The sequence below is a fragment of the Lycorma delicatula genome, chromosome 2 (genome assembly GCF_047948215.1).
Source record: "Lycorma delicatula isolate Av1 chromosome 2, ASM4794821v1, whole genome shotgun sequence".
Classification (NCBI taxonomy): domain Eukaryota; kingdom Metazoa; phylum Arthropoda; class Insecta; order Hemiptera; family Fulgoridae; genus Lycorma; species Lycorma delicatula.
This window is the reverse complement of record NC_134456.1, coordinates 138,963,891-138,989,062: the sequence shown is the minus strand read 5'-3', so window position 1 is coordinate 138,989,062 and position 25,172 is coordinate 138,963,891. Positions and strand designations below refer to the sequence as shown.

Below are 25,172 nucleotides of genomic sequence, written 5' to 3'. Positions count from 1 at the left end.
ATTGGAAAACAAGATTATACTCAAAACCATCAACAAAATAGTAATTTGAATTGTTAAATAAACACCACCAATAGACAACGAGAAATGAATGTAAAAAAATAAATAGATGAAGAAGAAATAATACATAAATAAACAGTACTTAGAAAACTCTACAAAATAATACATTTTTAACTAGTTAGAATAAGAGTAAAAAATGAAAACAATTTGTCATTTTAGGTAATCCTAGTAGAAAGTGTAAATTTACCCTAAAAACATCTAAACCTTAAATCTGCAACTCAGACTGCCCAGTACAAAACCTCTCACATATTTTTCTAAAATATATTAGATACTTCAAAATTTATCTCAAGAAAAATAAGGGCAGGTTGAACCTTAACAAATCTAAATATCCCTGCCATGAACAAAATTGAAGAGGATGATCCTTTAATTTTTAACAAATTTGAACTTCAAACAGACTATAGATATTGGTCAAATATCACTGTTCTTCAATGAAGTTTCTGCATGACTACTGATAAAGCAGGTTTTTAAAATAATCTAACTCCTGTTTATTATGTACATTTTTTAAAACCATCATTTCTAATAAACTAATTTTGTGACTAGTTTCCTAGTAATACTGAGCTACAACTAATCTCTCTGGTATTTTATAAATACTTATAATGAGTCAAGTGCTCCTTCATTTATTTTATTTTCTACCTATTCATAAGTAAGAACTTTTATTTTGTTTTTAATCATTTTTTCATATACTTTTTGTTATTTGTAGATGAATATTGTAAAGAAAATCATTTAGCATACAGTTTTCATTAACATAGATGAATTTTATAAAGGAAATAATTTAATATTCTGTTTCTATTAAATTTAAATGTCAAATTTCTTTTTAAATTATACAATAAATTACACATTTCATTTTTTTTAAATTATACATAACACACTTTTAATTAAAAGCATATTTAAGATTTAGCAGAAATATCATAACTATGTGAAGCTGTCATCATTAGCATCTTTTACAAATTAGACTGAATATTCTATAATTCAGAGTGTCTGTCTGGAGAACAACTTTTCAACAAAAGAACTTATCAACCTGAGTTTGAGGTTATATGTGGAATTTAAGTAGTTTTTCCTAGAATAACACTATTAAACACATCACTGACATCAATAACTACTAAAGAACTTCTCCACTGACAAGAAGCCAATCTGATGCAGATTGTCAATGAATGAATGAAGAAAATCAACATACAACCACACAAAGCATGTTAGCAGACAATTCTCTCTCTCACTCTCATTATCTCTCAGCCAACTTTGAGTTTATTCATTGAAATCACGTATCTTGGAAACAACTAATTTTCTACTGAAAACAATTTATTCATGAAACGTTTTGCACCCCATTGCATTGTATCCACAATGAATATGTATGCCAATTTTGAACTTGACAGATTATCAGGAAATACAGAAAAATTAAATGACAGTTTTTCCATCCCTTGCTAATAGAATGACAGACATGACGAGTAAGTTAAATAAAAGCATATAAAAATACTTTTAAAAATTCTAAAAGTATTTTAAAATTATATATATATCAAAAAATTATAAATAAATATAATATAATATTAATATTTAAAATTTGTATATTTGTAATGTGTGTGTATATATATATATATATATATATATATATACACACATTATTATATACAGAGTGTCCCATATAAAACGCAACCCAACCTTATATTGGTAGGTATTGAAATAATAAAAAGGCATGTGTAAATGTAAATGTAATTTTTATTACCATCCATTACCTTACATTTAGAGTAAATGTTGGAAGTGGCCGCCATCTTCTTGAATACAAGCTTCAATTCTTTTTACAGCGTTTCTTGCAACTTTTTTCAAAGTTTGTGGCTGGATATTTAATACAGCTTGTTCAATATTGACTTTCAATTGTTCAAGTGTTCGTGGTTTGTTGCTGTAGGCTTTTTCTTTGAGGTAATCCCGTAGAAAAAAATCCGCCGCAGTCAAATCTGGAGATCTTGGTGGCCACAAGCCTCGACCGATAACACGATTACCAAAGAATTCCTCAAAGAAATCAGAAGTTGAACCTGCGTAGTGCTATGTCGTACCGTCATGTTGTAGCCAGCAGTGTCTGTCTTCCTCTTCCAAGAGTGCGATGAACTGAAATAAAATATCCTGATATCGTTCTGCATTAATGGTGTACTCAAAAAAAAATAGGACTGATTATTTTCTTCTGCGATATCGTCCACCACACGCCCAACTTCTGCAGGTGTATGATGAACCGTTTGAATACGATAAGGTCGTAATTGTAATTGTTTGGTCGCCCGATGAACAGTCAATTTATACAAATTAATTTCAGCAGACAAACGTCTGATCGATTTATTTGGCGAGGCGAGTAATCGGTCCTTGATTTCAGTGACTGTATCTGTATTCAACACTGATGCAGATCTTTTGTGTTCCTTGTTATTAACAGAACCGGTCTCTCTAAATTTTGCAACTGACCTTAATACTGATGTTTTGTTAGGAGCTGGTTTATCTGGGTACTTATGACGAAACAAATCTTTCACTGCTACCGCTGATTTCGTACTGAAGTACGACTCAACAATGAAAACACGTTCATCTAGCGAAAACACCATCTTGTCTCTAGCAATACACTGAACGTTATGATTGCATTGTTGTTACTGTCGGTAGTGTTCTACTGTGTCGCGGCGATGTTCAGATGTTGGACGAGTCCATTTCAGTAACGAGTAGGGGAGTACGCTTGACTTTTGAAATTTCATGGATGAGTGATTGATGGGTTGCGTTTTATATGGGACAACCTGTATATGTAAATATAATTTTTTGCAAATTCAAATAATTCTATAAAACATTAACAACTGTGTTAATAATACTTAATATTATACAAAATAAAAACCACCAAAACACTGTAATTATACATATTTAAAATGAACTATCTTCTTTTGTTCCTCTGTCATTATTGCCAACTGTTATATTGTATTTTTATTATGTTTTTAATTAAATCATGATCTTCAAATATGATTTGGTGGTTCATTATTTAATATTTCTGATTATAATTATTAATGTAATATTTCTTGAAAATATTCATTTTTTTTATCATCTCTAAATTATTTCTGCAATCAATGATACTATGTTTACATTCTAATAAATGGTCAACTATATTAGATGTACCTCATTTTTTTTTTGTATGTTGTGTAATTTTTTGTCAATCTTTTTTTAAATGATCTATTGTGTTTACCAATATAAATATTATTTTACATTTGTTGCATTATTTGGTCTATATCCTTTCTTACACATTTTTTTTCTGAGTGCACAACAAAGTACCGTATCATCAGTGCCCAGATATTATATTTATATAGAAAACATACAAATATTTTTTTTTTTAAATGCACATACATGTTGTACGTCATGGAAAGAGCCCAAGACATACATTAAGAGTGAAATAAAACCACAGAGATTACTCAACATCAAAAAAGTAAACGAAAAGAACAGAATTAACATCTGGCATATGCCAAATGTTATAACAGATGATAAAAACCATACGAATAATCAAATTTTTGATTCAATATGCACAGTCTTAACAATTCGCAAGACGAATAATATCATTGCATTGTTCCCAAACATACTTTGCATGTCAGCCCCTAGTTTAAACTTGTCATGCAATGCCCCATAACATATACAATCCACAAGAATGTGGTGCACAGTTAGGTGGCAGTCACAGCGAGCACAAACAGGTACATCTGTTTGAGTTATCAGATATCCATGAGTGAGCCTTGTGTGCCCTATTCGCAAACAGCAAACAATAACTCCCTCTTAACATTATTCCTGACTGAGGAGCTTCACAGTGATACAGTGTTCTTAACTGGGTGAGGTTTATTGTTGATGGTAGCATTCTATTCACTTTTCCACTTAATCATGAACCACTCTCTTCAGAAAACAAAGATCATTCAAAACAATGCACTTAGTGAATGGAACCTGGAAATAATCCTCTTTTGCTGCACTATCATCGCACTCATTGTCTGAAATTCCAATATGGCTAAATCTAATAAAGTATTGGGCATTGTTGATCAGCTTTTGTTATTTTATTGCCAACTTTGAAATAATAATTTTTCAAATAATTTATTGTATAAAAAAAATATTATCTAAGTAATTTTTATTTATTTACTTTTATTTTAAATTGTGTATTTCCAGTTTTTTTTTAAATTTTTTATGGTAAATTTTGTTTTTACACATTATTCACATAAAAAAAAAAACTTGTATGTTTACAATAAGTACTTTTCTGACAAATGTAGTAATGTACTGTTTTTAAATAAAATTCGGATTTTTTAAATTTTCTTTGTGTTTTTTCAACTTATCTTAAATCATTTTCTTCACAATTAAATTCTCTACAAGTTTTGTTTAAATTTTTTACATGTTTACTACCCATTTAATAAAGTTATTGTATGTCAAAGATAAAAAAACAGGGTTTTTTACCCTAATTTATTAGTTTTCACCACAGATTTTTTAAAAAACTATTACAGACATGGTTCTGGGACCTATTTTATTCAATTCTTCAGGTCAAAAACCAAAATAAATCACTAATTTTTTCCCTTAATTAACATCTTAAAAATTTCAGTGTGACCTCATTTCATTGAGATAGCTGAAATTGTACCGAAATCTTTCACTAGCCGTAACTCACATGTGAAGCATTTTAGACATAGGTTTATATGAAATTTTTCCATATTCATGAGTAGAATAGGTTATGAAAGTCCTGGTAGAACTTTGTGATACACCTATATATATATAATATATATATATATATATATGTTCCATCATTGTAAACTTGCAGAAAAGACAGATGTTCTGTTGATTGGTGTTATTACTGATCTGTGGTTGAATTTGACAAATCTCCTTAGTGGCTGGAGATGGACTCTCTTTACATGACAACTAGATCACAACTTGCAACTTCACAGCACAAATCCCACGGTTTGAATACCTGGACCAAGCCCAAGAAACTAGAGATCTACCAAAAATATTTGAAATAAAGGTTACACTAAATAAACAGAAGTAGGGAAAAATAAACATTATGTACTTTTAGAAAAAAAACCTTTTTTGATGATGAAATATGCTGATGGTGGACCAAGATAAAATATAATATTAATAGCAATAATAATACTCGCACAAGAAAGTAGCAGTTATTGGATCATATTTAATATTTTTGAAGAAATAATATATAAAATAATATACAGTACTGGTCTAATAAAATGTCCAGAAATTTTGCTTTTGTGTTAAAAGATAAATTGGATAATTTTTTTTCTTAAAAAATTTAAGAAACTTACAAATTCTCTTCTTAAAAATTCTTAGAAATTCTATTCATTCTTAATTGTTAAAAAATAATCAATTATCAGTAACTCAAAATATTATAAGAATCCACAAAAGAATAATAAAAAAATATAATTTCTTATTATAAGCACTGACCTGAAAATTTGATGAACTCATCATATGACCACCATTAGTTCCAGTCTGACGCTGGAATAATTCTTCTAATTCAGCAGCAGTTATTCTACTTGAAGTTGGTCTGGCTCTAATAGAAGCTGTCCGTGGTGGAACTGGTGTATTGCCACCACTTTGATGTATTGATTCAGCACTAGAACTCTTACCAGTACCACATTCCTCTTCAGCATTGTTACCATCTTTAAAAAAATAAGTTTTTTTTTTAAATCTATTGCAAGAAGAGGATTTTTTCACAAACATTGAAATAAGATTTTTAAATTGTTTGATCCAGATAATTCATCAATAATAATATTATTGATACACTCTTCAGTAGCACCTAATCTATGAATAACACCTCTGATGCAAAGTTCTAGCTTAAGGCTAATGACTAAACTGTACATGCACCATACAATGTACAACACTGTCGCATAAGTTACATTTTAGTAACAGTAATAGTACAAAACTGCAGTTGTTACTCATCAAAGTTTAATAAACTCAGTTGATGTGTAGAGTAGGATGCATTGTTAGACTGATGTCTGGCTTCTTATTATCTACAAAATTTTGTCACAGTACACTATTCTATCTAGTATACTAATAACATTCCCAAAACTATATGAGATACCTCTGTCTGAGGAATTACTGAACAACTGTTTACACTTTCTAAACTCTGACAAGTAATACATAATTATTGCATAAAGATAAAAAAAAGTTATTCATTCAACTTACGATGGTCCATTTATGAAAACAAGAAATATTCTTAAACGTAAAATTTTAAAATAAAAAAACAAAACTATTTAATCAATATATTATTCCAAATATTTTCTATGACTTTGAAACGTAGGTCCTCCTCTCTACAGAAATGGTGGAAAGGTTGAGGAAAATGGAAAGAAATATATGAATGTAAATATTAGGAACTAAAAAAGAAACAGCTATTAAAATAATGTAAACATATTCAGAAGGGAAGTTACAACAATTTTTTATAAAAAAAATAAAAATGGGAAGTTTTTATTGCAGAATAGAAGTTAAATGACTGAAGAGAAAATGTTTCGCACCTCTAAACATGAGGAAAAGAAAATTGTGATAAATCTAACAGAAGGAGGGTACTCTTAAAAAAAAAAGAAATGACTGGAATAAACAGGCATAAAACGAGATGGAGAAATTTGAAAAAGTGAAAGAAAATATATAACCGTAAACTGTAATATCATGATAGACATAAAGACATGAGAACTGAACAAGATAAAATTTAAACAATAACTTCATCGGTGAGAAAAATGAAAAAGAATAAATACTATAAACTATAGACCCTAACAACAATAACTTCCAGATTTTTCACCTTTGCTGTTAAAATGCTAGTACAGTGAGATGTAATTGAGCTACACCACATTATAGAGAATACCCTACCATTTTAACTATTATCATAACACAGAATGGTGAATGGCAAACATTCATTATTGAGACTTATTTTAAAAAAGATAATCCTGTCATCAAAAACAGCAACTAAGCGTGTATCAAAAAGAACCACCCAATTTCAAAACCCTACACATGTGCAACCACACAAGGTCAGTATATGAAATCTGCACCATTTTAAAGTCCACATCCTAGAATTTCAAATACTAGTCACGAGACTGCAATACTAGCACTCAAATGTACACTAACTTCAGTCGTAAACAACATGGCATCTATGCAACAAAGAGCATATTGTGTATTCTACAGTTTAGCAGAGTCCATAGTAACAGTTCAGTATGCATTTCGACAAGTTTCAGAATTGATTAAGTTTCGCTGATTAAGAATATTTGTTGCTGGTATAAACAATTTGATGAATAGGGGTGTTTATTTAAGAAGAGTTGAGTCATGCACATTAGTGGGCAATGTACAACAAATTCAAGACACATTTCAACAAAGCTCGAAAAAGTCCACTTGTCACAATAACTGAGAACTTGCAATCCCTCATATTGTTTGGTGTGGGTCAGGATGATGCTTGTATTTCAGGCCATACTGATTACAACCGATACAATCTCTTAAGTACGTGACAAAAGGTAGTGTAAAGGTTCCTGTGATATGTTCTTAGATGATAAGGAAAACAATAGTTTCTTATTGTAATCAATTGTTAGTGATGAAGCAACATTTAACTTAAGCAGTAAAGTTTCATATCACATGTCTGCAAGTGGGAACTTCAGATTCTGCATGAGATCGTACAGCAGGAGTCAGATTTATCAAAAATTAATATTTTTTAAGTGATTTAATTTACAAAAATTTATGGCCCTTTCTTTTTTTAAGGAAACAGATTAAAACAGCATTCTTATCTTATTTCATTTTTATCCATGCTGCAGAAGAGGCTTTTTCCATAACTAAATGAAGACACTTGATTCTTCAGCGAGATAGGGCCCTGTCACATAAGTACAACCAAGTTCATGTATTTCTAAATGAAACATTGCCTTGATGCTGAGTAGGATGTACAAGAACCCGAAACTTGGCCTCAAAGATCCCTAGATATTACACCTTGTGACTTTTTCTTGTGGGGACATGTAAAGCAAAGAGTTTATGTTCCACCATTAATTGCTGATTTGGATGAGTTGAGAAACAGTATCACAGTTGCAGTAACTTCTGTAACAGAAGACTGTTTGCAACAGAGTGCATGAGAATTCAGCTATTGCCTTGATGTTATCCATGCATGCAGCAGATGGAAGACATACAGAACATTTATAACACTTTAAGTGAAATTTAAAAAAATTTTGAATAGTATCTAATTTGCCTTGTTGTAATTGTAACACATTTTTATTTATCAATACAGTATATGTTTGAAACTGGGTGATTCCTTTTTATACATACTGTATTTCACACTCATTTTAGGCTGTATAAAAATTTTGCAGTTCCTAACAGGAAGACAACATTGTTATAGGCAACAAATTTTGGGGGTACTGCTTTAGCTTTGAAGAATAAATCCTCCAGTAAGACTTGCAGCATTTGAACAATTGAAAATATCTGAAAAGTGAGACAGGTGTAAAACAATCTCTGTGATGCTCAACTTTTAAGAACGCTGCAGCTTTGGGATTATTAAATCTGACAATGAGAAGAATTTTACATGTGGATCTTGTGAAGTTCACATGAAATTTTCATGTGAAGTTTCATTCATACAAGATGATGACTGTACAGCAGTAAAAGAGATTTGGTGAATTACATTGCATTTTCTCAGACGATTCATCAAAATATTCCAGTGAACCCTGTTCGGCTGTAAAGTGATGAAACTCATTTTCATTTAACAGGATATGTAAACAAACAGAATTTTTGTACTGGGCAGAAAATAATCATTGACAGCTGCATCCTCTTGACTGTGAATCATTGTTTGGTATGCAGTAGCAGATTTTGGAGTGATAGACCTGTACTTTTTTTTTGAGGAGATAATGCAAGGCACTACTGTAGCTTCCATCATTATGTTAACACAATAGACAACACAACTACCTGCAACCAAAGCTTAATGAACTCTCAGATCAAGTTGTAAGATTTACAAAATTGTCTAACGCTGTATATCTAGACGATCCATAGGTGTTTAAGAAAAATGTTTGCAGGATGTGTAATCTCATAAAAAGGCAACATCCCATGACCTGCATATTTACCTTATCTTAGAGCATATAATTTTTTCTCTGAAGGCATCTGAAAGTTTAAGTCTACAAACATAACCCAAAAACAGTTGATGGTTTAAAATCTGATATCCAACAAGAAAATATCTGCTGAAATATTATAAAATCCAGGTAAGTAATGTAAAACTTCAGGCGAAGATGCAAAGTTGTATAGATAATGGAGGTTGCCATATGAATGATTTAATTTTTAATACAAAATATCCGCTATGTTTAAAAAAATAGTAAACATTGTTCTATATTCTACAATTAATCTATTTAGGTTATTAAATACATTTTTTCTTTTCTTCTATCATATTTTCAAAACTGGTAGGTATTTCTATCAGACTGGGTATGACCAGCATCTGGCATTTTGACCTTCGCAGAATATTACTTGTATCTCATCCAGATTTTCTTTCTTTTTTTTTAAGAACAAATTATTTTTTATGTTTTTATTAAAAATCGTAAATTTCTATACTCTACAGGAAATAATCATTAAACTAATAAAAATAAGAAAACAATGAACTCTACTAGATTAAAAAATGGATGGACAAATTTTCATAAAAAAATTAAAATTGAATAAAATAAGTAAATAAAATTGTACGTAATGAACATTGTTTTGCTATACACAGTGCCTGAGAAAATAATATAATTGCACCTCATGACTGCATTTTTGTTTTTAGCAAAACTTTTTTTTTTGCTTGATATTGCCACATAAGCTTGAAGCTTGTGCATGGGATATGGAAATGTAGCGTATGAAAAATGCCGTGGCTGACTGGAATTTGAACCCAAGATACTACCATTCACGCCACGGAAGCAATTTTAATTTGACATTTACAAGAAAATAACTTAATGTTCATTTACTTATTTTTGAATGTTAATACCCATGATTGTTGCATGGAAGAATGATTATACCCTACTAAATTGAAAATTATTAACTATTTACATAAAATAAATATTTCCTAAATAGTAGGACTGAATTAGAAATAAATAAAATTAAAAAAGAAAGGGAAAATTTGTTAACACAATTTTTACCTAGTGTCTTAAAAACCCCTTCTTATTTTCAGAAAAAATAACATTCATTATAATTCACTCCACCATTTTTGTAATGTAGTGATAGTGTTTTTGCCTTTCATATGTGACGTTTTGGGGTAAAATCCCAGTCAGGCTTGGTATTTTTTCATACATCACAATATTCATTCCTTATCATCCAAAAAAAAGAGGGGCAACTGTAACTGAGCGTAAGCCTATAATTACCAAAGAGAAAATAATTAGTAAATGCTAAAAATTTACGACAATAAATAATTTGTTTTGTAAGTATGTATCTCAACCCTCTGACATGCTATTCAAAAGTTATTATACGAACAGTTGGCCAGACAGATGGACATAAATGTTGATTCTATACAAACTAACTTTTTGAGTATTCAAAAGACAACAAACATAAATTATTTATTTACCTCCTAAACCAGCAACCATAGATCTAGCTCGCGCTCGTCCAACACTTAATGTTGTTTTTGGATCTCGTCTAGGTGGTAATGGAGCAGGTGACCTCCCTGAAAAAAAAAAAACAATATAATAAAGAAAGAAATATTTTATTGTGATCAATAAACAATAATAAATTATATAGATCCAATCAGGAATTATTAGATACATATATGCTACTACATGGATAAAAATATCGAACTCCTTCAACAATTGCCTGGATGGATCAAACAAAACCAAAAAATAAAAAAAATACTTTGATTTAAATCCATATTATATGTTTAAAATATAAGTATATGAAATAATATTAAAAACAATTATATGATAATACTAAACATAAAAAAATAATTCATAATACAAAAGACATTATTTTAATTAATCAAGCACATATTTATAAAAATGTTGAACACAGATGGAGAAAATTTAAACATTTAGGCAATCTGTAAAAATGGTAACATAAGCATAAAAAGATTCTTTTTCATAAGTTAAAGTATTGTGTTGAGTTATACAAAAACTGCTTGTTCGGTAATCTGGTTTGTTAAAGGTGGACATTATAAAGAATACGTAACTATTCTTTTCATCAAAGATTATACCTTTCTTAGCTTCAGCTATGTCTGAAATGTAATATGAAATGAAGGATTTATGAAATGTAATTTTACCCCAATCTATTGGTTTTCACCCCAGATTTCTCAAAAACTAGTGCAGATACGGTTCTGCTATCTACTTCATTCAATTTCTCAGATCAAAAATTGTAAGAAATATTAATTTTGCTGCTTAATTAACATCCTATAAAAATTTCAGTATGATATAATTTCACTGTAATTATTGGTGGTATAATTACTAGTAATTATAATTTCACTGTGATAACTGAAATCTGAGCAAAATCTTTCACTAGTCGTAACTCGCAAACGAAGCATTTTAGAACACATGTTTATATGGACTTTTTCCATTATTTTTATGAGTAGAATCTATCTATCTACATATATACACCATTATATAAAGAAGAAGAGGGTTTGGGATAAACAAAAAAAACTACTTGATCAACTGCAACCAAACTTTTACCCTTGTTTCTTGGCATAACTGAGAAGGGTTTTAGATATATTTCATCTCAAAAAAATATATATACACATATATATATATATATATATATATATATATGTAGTGAAGATTTTACAGCTGAAGCAGTAACTTTAATGATTTGAATTAACAAACTATGAACTATGAGTGTCTATCACTGTTTGAGCTGGGTTTGAACTGAATTATTTGAATCTATCGAATGAATAGTATTACAAAAATATGGAATTAAATTTATGTTAAATAAAATAACATTAAATAAATTTAAAAAACTTCTGTTTAACAAGAATGGGCTTCCTGTGGGGACTGTATGTGAGGCTAAAGTGGTGAGGTATGCAAGCACCTCATGTGAGGTTATACCAACCATCAGTATCCATCAACTGATAATAAACAAGGTACCCCTGGTGCCGCTGTTTTGGGAGGTGCAATAGGGTGCTCTTATATCTATGCAAACAGTCATCTGATTTTCAAAATTCAAACATGGTATTTGTTAGTAGGTTGAGTGCTAACTTTTGCATGCATCAAGTACACTCTCCATCTAACAGATCACAGATATTCGGAAATGTTTGAAAAGTTTGAATGTTTTGAGTAGTATTGAAAACAGTCTTGAAAGTAGTTTTAAGTGAATGTTTTGAAAAGTTTGTCAATCAATAACTCTCAAATTTGCAAGATAAATTTGTACTATCCCAGAGAAGGTTTTAAGCCATCAACCAAGGCCCTAGCTCCCTTGAAGGTTAAGATATTAAAAATATTCATTATTTCTTTGCCACCAAGGAGGGTGAAGTTGTGAATGAAAGATATTCATTAAGAAGAAAAAAATATATTAATCCTTTTATTTCATTATTATATTTCTGCCACTATGGCAAAGAAATAAGTTATGAATTTTTCATCATCAAAGATGTGTGTACTTTAGTTACCATAAATTCTATTACTCTATCTTTTATAATTTAGTTTCTTTTTCAGGTTTCTATAAAGCCTGAATACTGTAATTATTATTTATCAGTATTATTCTCACAACCATGAGGATAATGAACAGTGTGGGGGGGTCCAGGGGGTGGAGCCCTCTGAGTAGATGGAAATGGCGACCGAAGCAAGCTCTGCGGTTGTCTAGGGTACCGGTTTATGTTTTATCTTGATTTATATTTATAACATTATTTACTTTATTAAATACAAACCTATAGTAGGAATGTTATTGCTATGTTTGCGTGGTAATGTTGCATACTGTCTAGGTGTCGGTGTTCCTTCAGGTTGACCTAAGGTTGCTGCAGATCTTGAAGAAGGTAGGGCACCTAATGAGACAACTGTCATTGATACCAGATCACCAGAACTACGAATTAGGTCCACGACATGTTCATGTGATGCTGCAGATACATCTTCTCCATTTATCTGTAATACAATAAATTAACTTTAATAAAAAACAATCAAAGAAATGATCTCCCTAAAAAAACACAGGTTAAATAAGTTTGACGATATGTATTAGAAGATTTTTTATTAAGAAGAGGTTACATTATCAAGTATAAGCTCAGAGAGTCAGCATTTGAATTGAGTTAATAACCCAGTAGGTTATAAATTTAAGTGAATTTAAAGGTAAGGTTTGGGTCTTTAACTTAAAATAATTTTTATAATGTACAAGGGGTTTGATAAGTCCATGGAAAGTCAAAAGATGCCCTTCATAACACATTGCTGAGATCAATATTAGTTTTCTACACCTCTGCAAGCAGAAAGCATGAAGTATAAGTAATATACACTCATAATACTGTTAGTAGCAGTCATTTGAATTAACCAAATATTGTAATTTGTGAAAAACGAATAAAACTGAGTCTTGTGCGATATAATATTACTTCTGAAAGGTAAAAATTACACAAGAAACTAAAGCCAAGCTGCATAAATAGTATGGTAAGTCATCTACCTTGATTAGAACAACTTGCAAGTGGTATGTTTATTTCAATATAATCAAGAGGAATTTTTATGTAATTTCATAACAGTCTATGAAACTTGGATTTTCCAAGTTTTTCCATCCTCTATCCCCTTTGGAATATTATCTGTTTTTTCCAAATATGATGAAGTGCTTGTTAGAGAGATGTTAACGCAAAATGAAGAAGTTCAAAATGAAGCAAAATGAAGAACCACTACCTATTTGAAAGACTTGAATAAATCATAACATAAGGATGTGATTGAAAAACATGAGCTTTGTTAGACTAAGTGAATAGACTTGAAAGAAGTTAATACTGAGAAATAAGAAACAACTTTTTCCCGAAAAACAGTTTTGTTTATTTTTGCATTAAATTATCAAACACCCATCATAATTTATCATGTCTAATGTGAATCCATCAAGTAAAATGTATCGTACTACATCATGTTAACAAAATAATGATAAGTCCAGTGAATTCTTTTTAACTTACTTTACTTTGCTATACAGTGGATGTAATAAGTAGCACAGCTGCCTCAGTCAATTTCCATATCTTTTTTCCTTACAATTAACAAAGAGAATTTCAGTTAGGGAAAGACTACAAATTATTAATTTATTGTGAAAGAGAATCCTGAAATTAAAAATATATGCCAGATACCACTTAATTTAAAGACCTAATTAAAACCAACAATGAATTTTAAAATAAAATTATTTTAAAGGAAAGTGTATGATTTTTTATCATCTAACTTGGAGTAAAATAAAATGCAATTCTATCACACAATTTATTATAGTACACTAGGATACTGTTTTCCAACATTCATATTGGCAAAGGACTCATTATAGCTTTGCTCCAAGTAAAAACAGTGCTTTTATATGTTCTGATTACTTAATTTACTTGCTTAAAGTTTCTGCATGACCTGTTCAGAATCTAAAATCTTGGTTTAGGTACGTAATGAGAAAATCCTTCAAAGAAATAAAAGAAATCTAAAACATTATACTTAAAAGATGCCTGTAAGGTATCCAGACCAATTGACTGAAGGCAACCTGACATGAAATACTATTCCTCAAAATGCTACAACCATTTTTAAAAACAAAAAAGCGTAAGCTTTTTACAATGAGAATTATTGTTTAAGAAGACATGGAGAAATAATTATGAGCTGAGCAACTATTATATCATATTTTCCTTAATCTTATTTATGGTCTGAAAAACAATGTCCTTTTAAGGTTACCATCAATTTTGGAAGTAAGAAAACGTTTGCTGGACTAAGTCTATGGTATAGAGAAGGGTTGGGGAGGAAAAACAGTTATCTCCTGATAATGGCAGAATAGAAATGATGCATGAGCTGGTGCACTGTCATAGTATCAACCAAGTCTGGTTTCCCCACAGCTGGTTTCCTCAAGCCTTGTTTTACATTCAGCATCCCTCAAATCCCATAAAACTTCAACGTAAAACATATTGTTTATTGTCTGTTCACATTAAAAAAATTCATAACAAACCAAGTCTTTCCATTAAAAAAAAAACTCCTAACATCAAGGTGATGTTACATGAACAATTTACATTTGATCAACTCACTCAAACTTTTTTAAAGTTGATTTCCAAACCACAGCCAAAAACCCAATTCCCAGCTCCTGTTATAACATTTTTTCAAAACGTTTCCATCAGTAGTGGCAGAGTCAAGATGTTAACATGATTACCTTTCTGATCATAAGTCAACAAATGTAGCACAAATTTTGTAGGGATATACATGTTAACTTTTTCCATTAAAATTGTATGGCATGATTTTATGTTGAGTCCCACTTCATCAGCAATCTTTCTGAAGTTAAGCAGTAATCTTCATGAATCGCATCATCGTTATCCTCATTTATTGATGTGAAAGTCATCCAGGCCTGGGATTCTTTGTCGATATTCTGCCCCATTTAAAATAGCTAGTTTGTAGCATCACAACTTCCTCAAACAGTCTTCCCTAAATGCTTGGTGAACCATTTTAAACTTTTCTATGAAGTTTTGCGACATAATTTAACATATAACACACTGTTCTTCAAGGTCTTTCATTTTCACTTAAAATCTGAGAAGAGTAAATGTGTTCATTCCAGTTAATGCAGCTCAAAAACAAACTATAATATGATGCATCAAATGGTGTTATGTTTCTGAAAGTTGCTACAAGACAGCATCGCTTGTTGATATATGAACTCTGTGCACTGGTTGGTACACTACAAAAGTTCAATTTAAACTAGAAAAGAGAAAACATTAAATAAAATGTTTTATTTAAACAAAGTGCATAAATACACACACACACAAAGTTATCAACTAATTACATTTCAATTAAATATGAAATTTGAATACATTAATAAAACATACTTTCTTAAAAATGCATAAATTTTTTATAACAATCTTACAAGTAAATGTTTTTTTAATAAGTATATTCACCTTTAAAAGATAATCTCCTTTTTTTAGGCCAGCCATATCAGCAACACCACCTTTATCGACATCATCTAAATATTGCAACGCTGGACACCTCTGAGATGGTGTTAATTCCATCAAAGGTGATGTAGCCTTTGCTCCTCTTAACACAAAGCCAAATCCTCTTCTTGCTCTATGCAAAACCACTGTTCGAGGTTCTGCTGGTAACCTAGGAAAAAAGTACAAATAAAATACACCCCCAGTTAGAAACTTACAATCATAACTCATAATTTAAATATTTAACAAGATACTTTTTAAGTAAAAAACAAATCATCACACGTTTTCAATAGCGACTTGTATGTTATTGTATTAAACTAGAAAAACAAAAACAATTTTTTTAAATTTACTCATTACTTTTTAATTTCCCAGTTACATAGTAATACTGCATAGATATTTAATATACTATAAAAGAAAAAATATGCTAATTGAATTAAATTTTGCGTTTCTGGGTTTTTGCAGGACCTGATATTTCAAGACTCCCTTGGCATTGCAAAATTCTGAAAGGATGTGTGTATATATATATATATATATATATATATATATATATATACATGTATATATATATATATGTATGTATGTTGGCATGTTTTTCCTTGATATATCTTCTGGCTGGATGGACCAACTTGGATGAAATTTGGCAGGATGATTTCTATATTTAGGGCATTAATGTCATTTAATTTCAGTAAATATCATCAGAGTAAGGAGTTACTGATCTTATGGGTCCTGTACGTTAAAACTTTATTCAAAGATTAGGTAAATCTTTTCATATTATTTAATGCCACTTAGTAGCTAAAATATTTTCTTACTCCTAAAAAAGGAGTGGGAGCAAAAAATCATTATTTTATTGTTTTTAATTCTGGAATCTAAATCCTTGTACTATTACATGATTCCATTTCATTAGTATGTCTATTTGGTTATGTACTGGGACAATTTATTCAGGGGTGCGGAACAAAAAGCCTAATTTTTTGATATAATTTATCTTGATATCATCAGACTGGGTTAACCAATTTTCTATTAAAATTTTAGGATAACTTCTGATTACAGATCACTAATATCATTTAATTTTGGTAATAATTAATCAAGGACATAATCCTTAGGATCCAAAGGATTAATCAAGGAGTGTAGAATACACTCAAATTTAAGGTTTGCATGGCACCCACCACATAAACAGATTTTACAGTCACTCAGTTGTGCAATAATGATTTCTACTCATTCTTTTGATGTGCCTATCTAGATGGCAATGTGTTGTTGCAGGATACAACAATCATTTTGAATCAACTCATACACCTCCTTTTGGAGCTTCTCATTAGTCACAAAAACTGATCAATCATGGCAAAGTTTATCTGCAATATTTGCTTCACCAGCTTCTGATGCAAAAAGGTTTATTGCCTACTAAGACATTGTATTTTCATCAACTCATCAACAGAAAAGAAAACAGTGAATGTTACTAGTGTTCGTTTTTTCCATTGTTAAAAATTTAATCACTGCAAGTAGTTTTACATACATTAACAAAACAGTGTTACTCAATTCCATAACAAATTCACCTGACAGAAAATGAGAGAGCGTGCATCAAGGAGTTTTGGAATGTGGAAGTTATGAAAGTTATGTGGAATGAGCAGTGGAATGAAACTACAAGATGGCAGCACCTATCATAATTTGCTTTATAAATTATCATTAGATTATTGTCAACAGCAATATGAGATAACAAAATTGCCACCATTTTTACACGTAGGAAATTATTACCATATGTTAAATTACCTCATGACAGGCAATTTAGTTCATTGTCATGTTCATTTAATTAATATGGTTACAGGTGTTATACTATTATAACAAACAAAACACAAAATTAATGGTTAAATAATCATTTTTTGGCAAATAATAATCCAAAAGTATTGGTCTCTAGAGTAAGTGAGAATAAAATAGACACTCCATCAGTTACAAAATACAAGGGTTATTTTTTTTTCAAGGTCCGATCGGTCACGAAATTATAACCACAGTGAAAAAAAAAAATTTTTTATTTGTAACAAGTACTTACATAGTTACGCAATTTCTCTACATAGTTGCCACTAGATTTAGATATTTGTCGCAGCATGGTACCAACTTTCCAATACCCTCATCACAAAACGGAGCCACCTGTGTTTTCAGCCATGTTTCTATGCTGGTCTGCAGCTCAACGTCTGTGCCAAAATGTTGTCCTCCTAGCCAGCATGTTTCATGTAAGCAAATAGCTGAAAATCAGATGGAGCCATGTCCGGACTGTATGGTGGGTGATCAAACACTTCCCAACGAAAACGCTGCAGGAGATTCTTTGTTACAGCTGCAGTGTACGGCTGAGCATTGTCATGGAGAAAGACAATGCCTGATGACAACATTCCTCTCTGCTTATTCTGAATTGTCCTTCATAGGCGTTGAAGAGTCACGCAGTATGAGGCTGCAGTGATGGTCGTGCCACGTTCCATGAATTCCACCAAGAGAACTTCATTCCGGTCTCAGAACACAGTAGCCATACGCTTTCTGTTGGAGAAGGTTCGCTTGAACTTCTTTGGTTTACTGGGAGAATGAGAATGCATCCCCTGTTTGGATTGTTCTTTTGTTTCTTCAGTTTCTAAATGGACCCATGTCTCGTCCCCTGTGACAATTTTGTTCAAAAAATCTTCTCCTTCATTGTGGTAGCGCTGGAGAAACGTTAGGGAGGCGTCCATTCTCATTGTTTTGTGATGGTCAGATAGCATCTTGGGAACCCATCTCGCACACAGTTTGCAGTACTGAAGTCTCTCACTCACAAGAGTATAGAGAGCTGACCTTCACATTTCAGGAAATGAATCACTCAATACAGAAATTGTGAACCAATGATTTTCTCGAATTGCCTCATCCACTCGCTCACCGAGATCATCGGCTGATACTTGCTTCCTTCCCTGACCGCCTGCATCATGAACACCTGCATGTCCAGCTTTAAAGTTCCTGCACCATTGTCGCACTTTGCTGTCACTCATTGAAGTTTCACCGTACACGTTACTTATTAGTCGATGAATTTAAGCTGCATTACACCCCTCAGCCTGAAGAAATTGAATTACCACACGCACTTCACATTTGGTGGGAGATGCTATTGTTGTAGACATGTTTACGTGCTAGTTGCGTGTCCAGAACTATACGAAGTCACGCGCCATGATTGAAGGCCATACTAGAGACGCTGCGCAACACATATGCGCAAAGGTTCACCTGATTTTTGAGCGGGTTTTTATTTTGCGACCGATTGGACCTTGAAAACAAAATAACCCTCGTATTTTAAATATCATGAAGGAAATTCAAGAAATTACCCATTAAGGCTAATATACAACAAAAAAAGGTAAAGACATCTTTAAATCGAACAGAAACATTATTTCACAAAAAAAAATTACAGAACAGTTTTTTAAATTTCACCCTTTTAATGCCAAGCATCAATATGATTAATCTCCTGGAGTAATCCAGGATCTCCTTACTCTAAAAGAGTCACTGTCAATTTTATTCATACAGGTTTCTTTAACCCGTTAACTTCTGACTCCAACTTGAGCCCATGCCCTGCCCAACATCTTGGCAACTTTGTTTGGCAGCCAGGCCATATAATATAAAATGTGATTAGTTAAATAAAATTTAACTGATAGAAAGAATTCAATAAAAATAATACATACTGTTTCTTATGCCGTGGGGCTGTTGCAAAATGTTTAACTGTAGTAGATGCATTTGATTCACGTCTACCAACAACTCTAGAATTTCTCCTTTGTAAGGGAGCAGCTGGTGGAGGTGGAGGTACAAGACCTTGTCGCAACCTAACTTCTTGGACACAGTGAGGTGGAAACAAACCAGTTTCACCTCTTAAATTACCTTCCAGTAATCCACAGTCTGTAGCCCCAGTCACTAAAACAATAAATTAATAAAAAATAAACATTTTTTTTTTTTTAATTCTTTATTTTGGTCAAAATATACTACAGATTTCTTCAACAGTTTGATACTTGATTAAACTCATTTACCATAAAATTAGAATTTCTATACCACATTACCTCTAAAAGATCAGTGTCAAGTTAAGGCACCCTGATACAAAATCCTGTCTTTGAAGCAATTTCCTCAATAGCAACTCACTATTTTGGTGTTCTCTAGTTTCAAGGATAGTTTCAAGCGATGTATCCAACTTTCATATTTGTTATGAAATGGCACAAATATTCCTCCTAATTATATTGAAACAGATCCAAACCATGCTAAGAAATGGTTTCTTGTTCACATTTTTTATCTATTGTAAGCAAATGTGGCACCAGTTTTCTTGCAGCCAGTTTTTACATACATAAGTATTCATGAAAAATATGATGAAACCATTTATTTGATTTGTCTATTTACTTTGTGATTTCATGGGATTCAATCTTCTAAATCCATCACCATAACTTCGTTTTTTTAAATTCTCTGCATTTGTGACCTCAATAAGCTAGAACACTAGCATTATTTGTGCTTCAAAAATAACCAAACTGCTTGTAAAATGGAGTTGATTCATCATAATATTTATCTAGCTTATCTTTAATTTCTTGTGTAATTTTGCCTTACAAAAAGTAATGTATGAAAACACGAAACTCTTTTTCATTCATTTTTCACAAATCACAATACTTGATCGACACAAATTACTACCAACAACAGAATTAAAAATGTATCTAATTGAAATCCCAACAACAGAATTAAAAATGTATCTAATTGAAATCTGGTGTATGCACCTAGCAGAGATGCATGAATCTTAAGAATGGCCTCAAAAATTTATTACGAGTGCCATCTTTGATATTTCAGGTATTTATCAAACACCGCTAATATCATTATGATAGATCTCTCAAAATTTCTTTACACAGTAAATAAAAATTTAAATGAGTAAATTAAAATGTCTACTTTTGAAAAATTTAAAAAAAAACAAGAAGAAATATTATGAAATAAATGCAGAAAATAAATTTATTAAATAGGTAAATTGCCGTTCTCCAAAGTGGAGTGGTAGCATCTCAGTCTTTCAACCCATTATACTGGGTTCAAATCCCGGTCAGATATGGCATTTTCATAAGTTAAAAACTTTCATTTTTACATTCCCACATACAAGCTTCCTTGTATGCTTCTGTTGTGAATTAAATAATCAGTAAAAAAAAATAAAATAAAAAATACAGTACCATTATCAGACTGCCTAAGGACATTATTATGACGATAACTAAGTTCTGGTCCTCATTTAACTACAACCTATCTATCTAGATCAAACAAAAAGCCCTCTCTACTTAAATGTTAAATCAATGCTGTAATCTTCTCATTAATGAGATTTAAGTGATTTACAAATAAATTAATAATTACATAATGTTTAGTGTTTATTTATTTGATGAAGTTTTCATACTAAAGCCCATAGTTTTATTTCATTTATATAAAATGAAAGTGAAAGTGAAAATGCTTAAATACATAAATATAATCAATAGTACTAAATAAGTGATTCTGAAACAATTAACTCTTATTAATACTATCAATCAAAAAACTGATTTATTTTAATTTTTAAATACCACATTAAAAAATAAATGGATAAAATAATATAACAAAACATTCTTCATTCTCTAATAAAACAACAGTAAGCTTTGGGGAAAAATGTAGGTGACATATACATGTGTGCTGAGGACCTTCATGAAGATGAGGGGTGGTCACAGGTCAGCGGTTCACCTGCGGATATTGAATGTACCACATCTGCGGTGGAGATTACTGATGCCATATGCCGAGTGGTTGATGAGTCGGCCGAGTTTCGAGTGTCTTCAGTTCGTCCAGCTTATGGGGCAATGCAAAACGCTACCGTTGTGACTACGTATGGTGTTGCAAGGAAACCGGTTGAACACCGAGTTAAGGTCGGCTGGGTGAATTGTCGGACTTCCATGAAAAATCCTGATGATATAAGTTATTACTGTTGAGGTCGGGGTCATGTGTTCTCGACCTGTCGCGGGTCTTATCGCTCGGCGTTGTGTTATAATTGCGGGCATCAACGGCGGTCATCAGCGGGCCACTTGTGGGAACCCACGGGTATGCGTTATTTGTGGTAAGACGGATCATCAGACAGATGAGTGTGCTGCTCGCGAGTGAGTTGCTGTCCTGGTGTATACAGGCTTTGTGGAAGGTGGCTGTGCATGTTGTCTGGCTTTCCAGTTTCTCCTACGTGGGCGCATTCCTGTTTATTCCAGTACCGTGAATGGTGAGATAGCAATGGGGTGCTAGATAGCCTCTTGTGGAGTAAGCATCTGACCACGCTTAAGTGTGTAGCGGTCAACGATGAAACACCAGGGAGCTGATGAGACCCGGAGCTGATGAGACCGAGTCCCGGGAGGTGCGACCTGTGGGTCACGCTTGTTAGGGTAGGCACTTGAAAGACCGAGTCTCGGCGGAGGTGACCTTCGGGTTGCCTCCGTTTGAAGCAGGCCATGTAAGACCGAGTCCCGGCTCCCAGGGTGGGGTCGCTGGACAACAACGCCCTTAATAGTATAAAGAGATAGTTGACAAATCACGGACTACGTTTATCACCACTAAAGAGTGAATACATCGCTCTAGCCGGTCGGAGGAAGGTTGGCCGGATAGACCTACGCATCGGAGAACATCCGATGCCGTCCACAGCCACTATCCGATATCAAGGGGTGACTATTGACCGGTCGTGTAGATTCACTGACGTCACTGCGGTCTGTGAGCGGATAGAGAACATTCTTGTTGCCCTAAAACAACTCCTCTCGAGCCAGAAGGCACCTCAAGCGTAGAAACGGAGAGTCATCATGCCTACCATTAATTCCATCATTCTATATGCTGCTCCGGTTTGAGGACCAACATTACAGATTAAAAGAAACTTCGCTAGACTTCGGAGCATGCACAAACGATCGCTGCTGGGAATCATCAAAGCATATATGCAGCATCATATGACGCAGGCAGCATCATACGATGCTGGCTGCTTGTTATCTGGTGTCCTACCCATTGATCTACTGATTAAGGAGAGGACGGACAGGAATGCTGGAATGTCGGCTGACTTGGTTTGGCAAGATATGTGGCTGGCTGGGGAGTCGCGAGCCTGGACGAGAATCATGATACCGGACTTGCAACTGGATTCGTGCACGGATTTCCGGCTTGACACCTGCATCCTTACTGACTCACATAATTGCTTCTGCAGCCCGTTGGGATGCGTTCACCATCTTTTCCCGGACAGTACTTTGAGCTAAAGATGTTGAGGAGTGGAGAAGGGGCTTCTAGTGGGAGGCGGTGGACACCCTCAGCTGTGAGGACTGGTACACCTTGGTGTGCCGGCATTCCCCCTGGGCTGACTTATACTTACCTGTGGGTCAGGCCCTGAGTAGGGGGATAAAAAAAAGGGTGGGGTCGCTGGGCATGACTTTGTCGGACTTGGTGGCTTTGCGCTGGGGGTTAGAGGCAGGGGAAGGAAATCAAGATCCTACCGACGAGCCTGCCTATCATGCCGGACTTACAGCCGGTAGACGAGTAGGCTCGTTAAAGTAATGGACACTCCCCCGGGCTGTGTTTATGTTTCACATTACTCCATCCTGGGGGAAATGGTGGAAAAACTCAACTCTAGAACTATCTATTTACAAAACTATTGACCATACTGACTATTACCTCAAAGTAATTTGTAAGTGGGACAGTTAATTAAAAGCAGGAGACAAAATAATATAAATCAGTAAGTTAAAGTTTAGAATAATAGGTATTTTTACTTCCTTGTACGAAGTAAAGTAAATATTGTGATCGCGAAAAATTTCGGTTTTCAGATTTCAACGGCAATATCCAATTTGACCTTCCCTAAAACCACTTTGACTAGTTTCGGTGAGACGTCTGTACGTACGTATCTCGCATAACTAAAAAACGATTAGCCGTAGAATGTTAAAATTTTGGATTTTGGACTGTTGTAACATCTAATTGTGCACCTCTTCTTTTGATTGCAATCGACTGGACCAAAACTGTCCAAAAAACCCAAAATCCAAACAATTTGGATTTTGGACTTTTTCATAACTGCAGTAATAATCCCTCATTGCAAGCTTTTCAACGATGTATCATAAGTGGTACTTATTTTCACTAGCCAAATGAAATTTTAATTAATGAAATATTTGAATCTTACAAGGGGAAGGCACATCGGTTCGAATCCGACTTCTCAGATATAGTTTTTTAAATTTAAATATATTGATTTATTAATAATTACTACTCTCTGATTGTAACATTTTTTTACAATAAATAATAATTCAGTAATAACAATAAAAAACAATATGAAAAAAATCAGAAGTTAATAGTGAAATAAAATTTTATGTACTTTTCATTTTAATTCAAAAATTTTTACAAAAGTTAATAATTATTAATAAATAAATACATTTAAATTAAAAATAAGTTAAAAAATATATATATATGAAGTCGGATTTGAACCGATGTGTGCATGGTTATGGATCCTACACGTTCTCCTTTCTCACTTACACCACATAACTACTCGAGCGACGTAAAACAAAATTAATATATAAACTTATATGAAATGCTGAAATGAACACCACAAAAAATGTGATGCAGTGTGGTGTCCACTACAATGCAATTGTGTAACTGTCCACTTTATTAAATAATTGGAGGATAGTACCTCACTTTCAAATGAAATAAGTTTAAATGAAGTGCAGCAAAAAATGCGTATATGTAATTTAATAGGTGTACAAGGAAGTCATGTAGTGTCCATGTGAGGTCCATGTGCCCAAATTTGTTTATGTTATAAAACAGTACCTCAAGATATATACTGCTGTCTAATTAAAAAGAAATTGTTGTAAGGGATCTAATTCTAGTAATAAACGTAAATACAAAATAATATAAAATAATTTGTAATAAATATTTACTTAAAAGACGAACAGTTTAGTAATATTTATTATATTAAATACTAGGTAAATTAAAAAGGTTGTCCAACATTTTTTAACATGTTCCTTCTTACATCAATATAAAAAAAACATAGTTCATAAAAACAAACATCCAGGAACTCTCACTTTCCATCCTGTTTTTGGCGTTTATTTTTTTTTTTAACTCATTTTAAGAATGACTTAAGAAATTTTAATAAAATTTAATACACATTGTAGGTTTAAGCATAATTCTGTATAAAAAATATTTTTTA

At 32.4% G+C, this 25,172-nt stretch overlaps 1 protein-coding gene across 2 annotated transcripts in view; it reads right to left on the bottom strand.

Annotated features, from left to right (window-relative positions):
- LOC142319254 (SH3 and multiple ankyrin repeat domains protein 3-like) overlaps positions 1–25,172 on the bottom strand; it is a 551,207-nt gene that overhangs the window by 13,620 nt on the left and 512,415 nt on the right. For both annotated transcript variants that reach the window (XM_075356300.1, XM_075356302.1), the window contains 5 exons: positions 19,693–19,918; positions 15,992–16,193; positions 12,830–13,040; positions 10,556–10,651; positions 5,470–5,684 (listed from right to left, as the gene is read on the bottom strand). In XM_075356300.1, the coding sequence (XP_075212415.1) occupies positions 5,470–5,684; positions 10,556–10,651; positions 12,830–13,040; positions 15,992–16,193; positions 19,693–19,918 (950 nt within the window). The remainder of the gene's footprint in view (positions 1–5,469; positions 5,685–10,555; positions 10,652–12,829; positions 13,041–15,991; positions 16,194–19,692; positions 19,919–25,172) is intronic.